The 12,215-nt window shown below is 34.8% G+C and overlaps 1 protein-coding gene across 1 annotated transcript; it reads left to right on the top strand.

Annotated features, from left to right (window-relative positions):
- Positions 1-619: 619 nt before the first annotated feature.
- LOC143635794 (serine decarboxylase 1) lies at positions 620-2,736 on the top strand (the record flags this gene model as incomplete). The annotated part of the gene is made up of 4 exons (XM_077103535.1): positions 620-851; positions 933-1,126; positions 1,220-1,356; positions 2,060-2,736. Coding segments are annotated over 4 exons (1,130 nt in total), but the record flags the coding sequence as incomplete, so codon positions are not given.
- Positions 2,737-12,215: the final 9,479 nt, after the last annotated feature.

Here is a 12,215-nt window from a genome sequence, read left to right on the forward strand (position 1 = left end):
ATCAGCATATTCTTACTCCTTAAAAAGATGCCTTCTAGAAGATTGTCTGACGTGCACAATCAAGGTTGCCCTAATCCTGACTTGAATAAGGACGAGGTTGATTATGCGCACGTGTGATATGCGCCCATCCTGAGGATGCGCGAAGTCTTCTTTTTATTCTCACGCGCAGATATTTCATGCGCAGGTGTGATATGCACGAGCGTGTGATATGCGCCGCGCGATTGTGCGCCGCGCGCCTATGCGACGCGCGAGCATATGTGATGTGCAAGAGCATGTGATATGCGCCGCGCGTTGATGCGCCGCGCGCATATGTGATGCGCGAGCATATGATGCCTGAGCATGTTTTGTATGTGCCATGCGCCTAGGTTTTGGCTTTGTGCCTTGATAATGTCTTTATCTTGTGGGTTGACCCGCCTTGATTGGTGTTGAGGCGGGTACATACCTCTTCAAAAGTTATATAAACATATGAACAAATTAATTTTGATGTCTTTTTTGTGTACGCAACTACGTTTGTATGTAAGGAGTAAAATTATAAAAAGTACGATCCAATGATTAAAAAAATTAAACGTTTTTGGTTGTTTTTTGTTCCTGTAATCATTTAGTGTTTTGTATACAATAGGTTATCCTTATAATCTGGACTTCGACTATGGTGCGCTATCTCAATTACAGCATTTCTCCATTAACAACCTCGGGGATCCGTTCATCGAGAGCAACTATGGGGTCCACTCTCGGCAGTTTGAGGTTGGCGTTTTGGATTGGTTCGCTCGGTTATGGGAGTTGGAGAAAGACGAGTATTGGGGTTACATTACAAATTGTGGAACCGAAGGCAACCTTCATGGCATTTTAGTCGGGTCTGTAGCTACACGCGTCCTTTTTAATTTTAACTGGTTTTAATATTCATTTTACTTTAATAAACTTATGTAAATTTACAGGAGAGAGGTTTTTCCTGATGGGATTTTATATGCTTCATGTGAATCACATTATTCTGTTTTCAAAGCCGCGAGAATGTACCGAATGGACTGTGAAAAAGTCAACACGCTTGTGTCCGGGGAGATTGACTGTAAAGATTTTAAAGCTAAGCTCTCTCTTCACAAGGATAAACCCGCGATTATTAACGTTAATATAGGTTTGTTTTTATGCTTTTGTGTGTAAGATGTCGCTATATGTTTTTATGCACGTGCGGTTTTGTTAATTCTACTATTCATAAACGCATGCGCAGGGACAACTGTAAAGGGAGCTGTTGATGATCTTGATTTGGTCATAAAGACTCTTGAAGAAACAGGATTCAGTCATGACAGATTCTATATTCATTGTGATGGGGCTTTGTTTGGTCTCATGATGCCTTTTGTTAAACTTGTAAGTTCTTCGTGCCAGTATTATACAATAAAAGTTGGCAATTTCGGTATTTTTGCACATGTATAGGTCGATTTGTGTTATGTTTTATCCCTAACGGGTCAAAATCAAAGAAACTAGTTAAAAAGGAAACATGCCAAATGAGCCTAGCGCGGCTCAAAGTGTTCGGGTTGACCTGAAAATAGGCAGGTTTTGAGTTTGGCATATTTAACCTGTTTAAAAAACGGGTCATGTTCGAGTAGGCATGTTTAAGCTGTTTAGGTAAACAGGTCAACTCGCCAACCAGCTTAGTTAAACAAGTTGACCCACTAACCTGATTAACCCATATTTTTAGAACCCACCAACCCAATTAAAACGTTTACAACTTGATTTTTAACCTCCAACCCGTTTGACACATTTAGATAAATGGATTATACGGGTTGTGTTTGGGCTGAACGATTTTAAGTATGATCTTAAGTGAGTGTAAGCTAGGGTTGATGTTTTTGACACGAATAGAAATACAGGTCGTGTCCGGGTTGAACAATTCAACTCGCCTTTTTGAGCCATTTCCATTTTAGCTATGTCAAAAGGTTGACCCGTTTGACTTGTTGGAGATTTGATATAACCCAAATCCATTCACTTTCAAACGGGTTAAAATTGCCACCCATTACTTGGTTCATAACATGAAACTTTACTAACACAAGTTGTACTTTTACCATACAATCAGGCACCAAAAGTTTCATTCAAGAAACCGATCGGAAGCGTGAGCGTTTCAGGTCACAAATTCGTCGGTTGCCCAATGCCCTGTGGCGTTCAAATCACAAGACTAGAACACATCAACGCACTTTCACGAAACGTCGAATATCTCGCTTCTAGAGACGCAACAATAATGGGAAGCAGAAACGGTCACGCCCCATTATTCCTATGGTACACCTTAAACCGCAAAGGGTACCACGGGTTCCAAAAAGAAGTCCAGAAATGCCTCAGAAACGCACACTATTTACGTGGCCGACTAACCAGTGCAGGGATCGGGTCAATGCTAAACGAGCTAAGTAGCACAGTCGTTTTCGAACGGCCACAAGACGAGGAGTTCACGCGAAAATGGCAACTGGCGTGCCAAGGAAACATTGCACATGTTGTGGTGATGCCGAATATTACGATCGAGAAGTTGGATGATTTTGTGAATGAACTTATTGAGAAACGTAAGGTTTGGTATGAGAATGGGAAGATTAAGTCACCTTGTGTTGCGTCTGAGATTGGTGAAGTTAATTGTTTGTGCGTGTTGCATAAGTAATGATTTGGTTTTGGAGGTTGATAAACGATTAACACGGTTTTGTTTGTTGTCTTGTGGTGAAATCGTGTTGGTTGTTGTAACGTGTTGGATGATTATTTATGTGTTGATGTTGAAGTTGAAGTCTGTTTGTTATGAGGGTGGGTTTTATGTGTGTGGTATTAGTATTGTTGGGTTGAAGTTTAGTTGTTAATTGTGTTTTGAGTTTTATAGGATCTCACTTTTATAAATTCTCTTGTTAACATGCTAGCTATTGGTTTATACTACGTGGGGCAATTTTGACCCATCATCTTAAAACTGGGTTTGGGTTTATATGATGGTTATTCAAATATTTTGGGTTTATACAGATGGTTGTTTTTCATAAAACGGGTTAGAGTTGGTTGATTAGGTATATATCCAAAGTCGCAACCCAAAGCCGGATGTGTAACCGACGTCGGGCGAGCCACCCACCATCAGATGCACAACCCATTGCCGGCTCGTGTGTAACATGGCATCAGGCGCGGCACTAAACACGTAACCATTTGCTGGTACGCACATGAATCGGCGTTAGACGCGCCGCTCGGCACCGCATGCGTAGCTCGAAACATGTATGCACGTGACGTGACATTAGACGTGTAACTGATGTTGGCACGCGTAACTAATGCCGCACGTGTAACTAGCTACGAAATGTGTGTAACGGACGCTTTAAATGGATTCTCCAAATTATGTGAGGGGGTTCTCTATTTTTTAGAGATGGTTAAAAGTGGTTGCGAGAGGAGGAGAGAGAAAATGTTACTGTTCATGGTTAAATTTGAAAATCCACACTGTTCATCTCTATAATTTTTTAATATTTTTGAAAGTGGTTGTGAGTGAATGAGAGAGAAAATGTAATGATAAAAGTATAAAAAAAATATTATTTAATTGAAATAAGAGAGAAAAGATGATATTTTTAGTGTAATTATAGAGATGGAGATGGAGAATTGATTGGGAATGCTCTAACGCACATAACCGACAATGCTATGATCCTTGTTTCCCGATATCATAAATGATGCGTTCGCACGTACCGTGTGAAATATTTTTAAATCTTTGTACGGTCCGTGTAACTGAAGATTTGTGTTTTTGTGCCTATAGAATGTTTAGAACCTGACAAGTAGCTTAGATGGTCAACAATAGGGATGAGTTCGGTACCGTACCGGTATCGAAAATACCGATCCCGAAAATCGCCAAATCTTGATACCGGTACCGGTACCGAAATATTCGGTTCGGTACCGGTATTAAGGGTAAAAATTCGGGAAATACCAGTACCGTACTGTACCGTACCAGTACCGGTACCGGTACCGTACCGATCCCGAAACTCAAAACTTTGGTACCGATTCGGTACTGACGGTACCAAATCGGTACCAATTTTGGTACCGGTACCAAGTACCAAATGCTCATACCTAGTCAATAACATTTGGCCAGAGTTATTAACGATTTACCTCACTTATGAAGTTCTAGATATCTACTTAGCACGTTTAAATCGAAATTCATGAGTATGAAGTTTACTAAAACCAAATTCACATTATGAGCTCAGTATCGAACCAGTACCATAAATCTCCTGATTTTCCCAAAATCTTGTACTCGTATTGAAAATCTTGATTATGTATCGGTATAGAAGGCAAAAATTTGGGAACACCCGTATCGTACAGATCCTAAAAAGTTAAGACGTCAGTACCGGTTCGGTACCCGTACCCATTTGCTCATCCCTAATACGAAGCTTGAGTAGAATTTAAAAAAAAAACTTAAAAGCAAACTTGTCATGTACAGTAACTAAAGAAAAATCTTAAACCAACCCATTTGACTCAAACCGAACCAAAATAACCCTTTCTTAAATTAACTAATTTGGACTTGAACCCGACCCAACCCAAACTCACTCAACCTATTTGCCAGGCCTAATTAATACATAGTTTGTATTGGTGTATTCGTAATTAAGCACATAATACCCCATTCTTATAATTTCACACCATCTCACAAATCATCAAATCTAACTAATATATTAAACCAACACAATTTTATTCACATGTCCTTCACTTAGGTCGTCCATATATGCTTTCATGTCATCAACCTTTCATAAATATATTTTTCACATATTCACAATAAAATTTTAATCAATGATATTTTGACTTTTATATTTTTGTAACTTATTAATATAATTATGATATTAATTATTCTAATTATTGTTAGAATTATAAAACTTATTAAATTTACTAGGTTTAAGTTGTTCATCGTTTCTTCTTTAAAAGGCATACGCTTCATTCAAAAACCATAACGCTCCCCATCGTTTGTAACCAGATTCTTCGCCTCATCTATAACCGGTTCTTCATGATTTGTCGGTTTCACAATCCAAACAACATCAAATATGTTCATCGTTGCAATTATCAAGTATGATTTATATTTTAGTGTTAAATCGATTTTTGTGAAGAACAATATCTAATCTAACTAATATATTAAAGCAACACAATTTTGTCCACATGTCCTTCACCTAGGTCGTCCACATAGGCTTTCATGCCATCAACCTTCCATAAATCTATTTTCCACATATTCACAATAAAATTTTAATCAATGATATTGACTTTTATATTTGTGTAACTTATTAATGTAAGTATGATATTAATTATTCCAATTACTGTTAAAATTATAAAATTATTAAATTTACTAGGTTTAAGTTGTTCATCGTTTTTTCTTTAAAAGGCACATGCTTTGTTCAAACATCATAACGCTCCCCATCGTTTGTAACCAGATTCTTCACCTCAACTATAACCGGTTCTTCATGATTTGTCGGTTTCATAATCCAATCAACATCAAATATGTTCATCGTTTGCAATTATCAAGTATGATTTATATTTTAGTGTCTAATCGATTTTTGTGAAGAACAACATCTAATCTAACTAATATATTAAAGTAATACAATTTTGTCCACATGTCCTTCACCTAGGTCGTCCACATAGGCTTCCATGTTATCAACCTTCCATAAATCTATTTTCCACATATTCACAATAAAATTTTAATCAATGATATTGACTTTTATATTTTTGTAAATTATTAATGTAATTATGATATTAATTATTATAATTATTGTTAGAATTATAAAACTTATTAAATTTACTAGGTTTACATTGTTCATCGTTTTTTCTTTAAAAGGCACATGCTTTGTTCAAAAATCATAACGCTCCCCATCGTTTGTAACCAGATTCTTCGCCTCAACTATAACCGGTTCTTCATGATTTGTTGGTTTCATAATCCAAACAACATCAAATATGTTCATCGGTTGCAATTATCAGGTATGATTTATATTTTAGTGTTTAATCAATTTTTGTGAAGAACAACATCAACTTGATTCACTGTTATTGGATTTTGGGTTTAACTGCATGATTTTTTATACTAACGATTAATAGATTTGATATTTAATCTATTCCTATTAATCGATTTATGTTTTAGTCTATTTAGGGTTTAAAGGTACGATTTTATTAAAATTATCGGTTAATTTATATGATTTTTAATATATTTGTTACTTAAAATTATGTTTGTATATTGTGATTTTTTGTTTCTAATACGTTTTTTCCAAGTTTCACTAATATTAATTTATTTTTATGACCTATCAATTTAAAATTTGAAAATCTTATCATATATGAATAGGAACCTAACTATTATAATAATTAAAATATTAGTTTATTATATTTAACACATTCCTTTATTTGGTATATTATTAGTCAAACAATAGTAATTGATTTAACGAGCATCTAATCTAATCTAACTAATATATTAAAGCAACATAATTTTGTCCACATGCTCTTCACCTAGGTTGTCCACATAGGCTTCCATGTCATCAACGTTCCATAAATCTAATTTCCACATATTCACAATAAAATTTTAATCAATGATATTGACTTTTATATTTTTGTAACTTATTAATGTAATTATGATATTAATTATTCAAATTGTTGTTAGAATTAAAAAACTTATTAAATTTACTAGGTTTAAATTGTTTATCGTTTCTTCTTTAAAAGGCACATGCTTCGTTCAAACATCATAACGCTCCCCATCGTTTGTAACCAGATTCTTCGCCTCATCTATAACCGACATTTTTTGTTTCAAAAGGTTTTTGAATGAAAACTCTACACGAGTGAAAATATAAGTTTAAACCTTATATGTATTTGTAAGCTTAGTTTTCAAATAATATTACAAAATCTGTTACTAATATGTTTTTTTATTTTTTTTAGGTATAATATGGTTCATTTATGTTATATTATTCCTTATTTATAGAATTATTTATTTATAAAGTATTTTCTTTTTTTGTTATAGACATAGTTTAATATCTTTTGTAATATTTGCTGGTAAAAAACTTATGTTAAATATTTGTGTTGATTGAATATGTTTTTTTACGTTTTATATTGTTTCTTGATATGTTTTTCACCCGTGTGTAACACGGGTTATTATCCTAGTTAAGAAGTAAAGTATTATTTTTATGTTTTCTAGTTTGAAAAACAAGGAATATACAAGTTACGGGAGAGCAACAGGTAAACAATTGATATTATTGTTATGTATATTTTTTATACCATAAAGCTATTATAACTTGTTTATGATTAACAGTTTCACTATAAAAGATTTATTAGAAATGAATATCTAACATTACTATTACTATTACTAGTATATATAATTTAGAACTTTGGTGTCTCAAGTGTCCTATTGGGCTACTAGGCGGCATCGTATTAGTCCGTGGTTTTTTTTCCTGTTGTGTTTAGTTCAGCTACTATAACGAACGTAAGGGAAACAGGCCAAATGTCAATTTTTTTGTTTTAGTTCCGTACCATAACGAAGCTGACGAAAACCGACCAAATTCGAGTACCTCAACACCTGTGACTAACAACGCTCGGGTTTTACCAACGCGCAAGTTTATCGTCCGACACATTCCCGCCCCCACCCCACCCCACCCATTGGCCATTGGTACACCTTCATATTAATATTTTTTTTCATGTTTAGCTCCAGTACCGTTACGAGTGTAATCAAAACCGACAGAATTCCTGTCGAGTTACTGCGACAATGCCCGAGACGGCAACTCTTATATTTTACACCGCCCGGGTTTGCCGACCAGATAAACATCGTTTTAAATATTTTGTTTTTTTTTATGCTAATCTTTTTATATGTTAATTTGGCGAATTAATTTTTTGGGCTTTAACACTCAAACTTTACCGACGATGTCTATATCCTAACGAACGTAACCGATACTGATCGAATTCGCATCGATTCATTATCGTAACGCTCGGGTTTTACCAACGCATGAATTTCAACGCTGCTCAGGACGCAACGTACCGAGTAGAAGAACTAGTTAAATATAAACAAGAAGAATATAACTAAGAAATGTATGTCAAAAAGTGTTTTTTATGGTATAAAGTAACACTTACAAAAAATAAAATAAAAATAAACTATACTGTGAAAGTTAAATTGCATCAAATAATTCTTTGAACTTATTTTAACATCCCATGAGGGGTGGTGTTTATTCTCAGTTTCTCACGCAAACATTACAAAACTTAGATTTTTTGAGAAAAAGGAGAAGACCAACGGATGTAAGCCCCGTTCTGTTAGTCAACTATGACCATGTGAATGACTGTGTTAATCGGCCAAACCCACTTCGAGCTTGAATCCACTAGGCTCCACACCGGTCTCAGCCCGTCAACCCATTACTGACTTGACCAAATTCAATTGCCACAAAGCTTAACCTGCTTCCAGGTCCGCATCTCTGCGGTAAAAGGCCCGGGGACTTTCCTGAACCCGAACCCACATAAGTGAGTCCATAGCCCAATCAACCCACTTCGAGCTTGAATCCACTAGGCTCCACACCGGTCTCAGCCCGTCAACCCATTACTGACTTGACCAAATTCAATTGCCACAAAGCTTAACCTGCTTCCAGGTCCGCATCTCTGCGGTAAAAGGCCCGGGGACTTTCCTGAACCCGAACCCACATAAGTGAGTCCATAGCCCAATCACATCACCCGTTGGTCTGGTGCTTAATACAATTGAAACCGAACTTATAAGCCACCACTTGACTCTTTATTATTACGATGTGGGACAACTATACAAATTACAAACAACCAAATTTTTAACAAAATCGTACATTTAGTTTCCGAGGTTAGACCCCATCAGTAACGACAATAAACTACCACCATGGACCCGATCCTCTGGAGCCGCTCGCCCCAAGCTTCCCCGACCACCATTATTGTCGGATCCCGAGGTTGATTTCATTGATGATGGGACGAGTACTTGAGGTGGAATCATTTGTCGTCTTTTAGCCGGATTTTCTAGCCAACCACTGGAAGTTGAGACCACACTGGAATTTGATAACGAGCAATTATCGCATGATCCCGAAACGAGCAATTATCGCATGATCCCGAAACGAGCCCGTGAATGAGCCGTGGTGTGTTACCAAGAGACGCGTTCTTGTTTTCTTTGCTTTCTTGAACCATGCTACCATGAGGGACAAGTAAAACGCTTCGGCTCCTGGCACTCTTTGTGGACCCCGGTGCAAGACGTCTCTTTACACCATCGCGAGCCACACGAAAACCGTTTCTATCATGTACACTTTCGGGCTCGGTTATTTTAAGCTTTTTTAGTGGAACACTTATTCTTGGAGCCAAAAGAAGAGATGGCATATAACCACCTGAACTTTTGGTTGATGTGGAACCCTCATCAAGATCATGCCTTAATCTAAATTCATTACTAACATCAACTAATGAACCATCAGAAACCGAATTCACATCACTTTTAGAAGCACTAGAACAACCCGAAAGACCAAGTGTCAAGGCCAAATCACTTTCATTCAAACTCGATGCTGGCCCTACACCAACGACTAGCCCGTAGCCACCACTGGGCATACTCTTAGCGCCTCGTGGTCGAGTATTTTCACGGCTAATCGTGCCATGACCAAAAAATTCCAAGCGCAAGGCGGTATCATTAAACTTATTATCCTTATTCAATTCATCATCACAACAAAAAATTGTCGGTTTTTTGTTGAGATCGAATTTACGGGTCTTGTACACCATTTTTTGGAAGGAATGTAGATTAACTGATTAAGTAGTAGCCAGATGAATTGAGGATTATTATGTCTAAAAACATCTATAGATTAATATAAATAAAGCATTCAAACTTTCCAATAATCTATATCCACCGCTCACGAACCCGGACGTATCCGATCGGTCCATTTGTGTAGATTCCTACATCAATTAGAGTAGTAATTAGTTTGAAGTTAAATTTAAGTGATTAATCTAAATAAGAACCAAAAGTATAAAAGTAGCTAGGCAAGGATTACCTTAAACAGAAAAAGATAGAAGATCTAAGAAACCATTAACAACATTATATATTGTCAACTAAAGAACATTGATTGAGAGATGTGGAACATAATTGAGTTGTGTTTGAGGGAAGAGAAAGTGAGAAGATGAAGGTTGAACAAGTGGAATTATAAATAGGTATCGAAGGGAGAACAAAAGTAAGAATTATTGAATATTCCAAATAAACATTGTTTTTGACCCCTAGACTTTTGAGAAGAGTGTTCATTAGGTCCATAGAATATTGTTTGTACGCTTATTAAACATTTAATGAAGCAATATAGTTATACCCAAAGTAATGGTGTTTTTGTTGATTTTTGAGTAATTCATTAAGATAGTTTAGCTTTTGGGTATTTATAATATCATCTAGAGGTGAGCATATTACTTTGGTTGCTTTGGTTATGGGTAAAACCGAAACCAATAATTGATACTTGTTTTTGCATATATTCATAACCACTGGTTTTAGTTATCAACTATTCAGATAACGATAAGGTTCAGATAATAATAAATCAAATTAGGCTTTAGGCCAAATAAAATAACATGTTTAAAAAATGATGATGGGACATGTAATATGCTAGTTATAAGAAATTTTACTAATTATTCTAGTTATAACATATTTTTTTTTTATAAAAGTCAACATTATGAAAGTTAGTTCTAATTGTGGTTTAGTACACAGTATCTTGGTTATAACCATGATAAAACCATAAATTTTGGTTATATAAATACCACAAGTGAACCGTGACTTCTCAATTGGTTACGTTATTTTAATTATGTTTGCTCAATAGCATGATTTTCCTGGTTAATTCAATTAAAGCCATTTGTTATTCTGTTTTTACTCACCCCTAATTTGTCAATTAATTTATACCGATTGAAATGAGTGAATACATAATATCAACATAGAAGATCTTGAAACATATAATTGCAAGAAGGACAAGGGTAGGAGCTGTAAAATACTAACGCAAAAGTAAGTTTTAAAAGTAGTTATTCCACTTCTAAATACTTCAATGGGACAATGTTGGGACCGCATGGCCTATAGATGTCGATTTAGACCAACAAAACTTACAAAATTAAAATGATTAATTAAAACTTTAACCATAATTGGCTACATTCACTTTGCCTCCTATTATTATTTTATATTTTTAGAAAAGTACTATTGTTTATTCAATATTTATGAAACTGGCTCTTAATAATTTCAAATAAAAAGTAAGCCAGTTGCTTGTTTACATGAACAAAAAACTTATAATATTGTATTTTCATCTACGACTCTAATCGAGAATATGTCCATTTGTGTTTGTTATCCATAAGTTACCTTTCTTATATATTCTTAAGCATGTTATTATCAGGTCATGCTTATACATCATCAAATAGCTAATGTATGAGTGACTTTAGACTAAATCAACCTTAAATACTTAGAAAATATGTAAACCATTTTAGTAAGAATAGACTGATTTCCTCATAGAAAATCTAAGACTGCCATAAACGACATCATTGTTGACTGAAGAACATTTGTTGACAAATATATAGGAACCTAACTAAAATGGGTTTTAGGGATAAGAAAATGGAAAGACGAAGCCTGAACAAGTGGTGTATAACTTTAAAAAAGGTATAGAAAGAAGAAAAAATGTTGGTTAATATGAGAAATTGAAAAAACTAAAAAGTAAATAAATAAATCTTAATTTGTCGATTAGTTTATATTGACTGAAACAAGGGAATACATAATTCCAATTCGTTAAACATGAGTAGTCTTTTTTTATGAAGGGAATGGATGCTTTTGATGAAGAATATAAAAGTGAATGGTAAACTATTCATTCTCATATTCTAAAAGGACCAAATATATATACTTCAGCAGGCACTATTACATAATGTCTTGGACCACATGGCCGGTAGAAATCAATCTCTGGACCAATGAAAGTTTTATTTTAGAATTAAATAGTAACTTAAACCACAATTGGTTGCATTCAATTTGGCAAATAATCAATGATTTGAAAACAGGTTTTAATCTTGTACCGGATTAGATTAAAAATTGTTCAACCGATTAAATCAGTTTGAATAGTTTATATAATAATTTCATATAAATGCAACATCAACTAAAAAATAACCAAAAACTACATGATTATTCCATAATAAAATATAAGTTAATCCACAATAAAAAAATAATACAAAAGCACTCAATTTTTAAAAAATAATCCAAAAGTTTATTCATTTTAATGCTAATCGCTAGGTTAAAAGTAAATTTTAAAAATATGGCCCCTCAA

This window comes from Bidens hawaiensis, unplaced genomic scaffold (assembly GCF_021521415.1).
Source record: "Bidens hawaiensis isolate Kalapana, Puna unplaced genomic scaffold, B.hawaiensis_p1.1 tig00007719_1, whole genome shotgun sequence".
Classification (NCBI taxonomy): Eukaryota; Viridiplantae; Streptophyta; class Magnoliopsida; order Asterales; family Asteraceae; genus Bidens; species Bidens hawaiensis.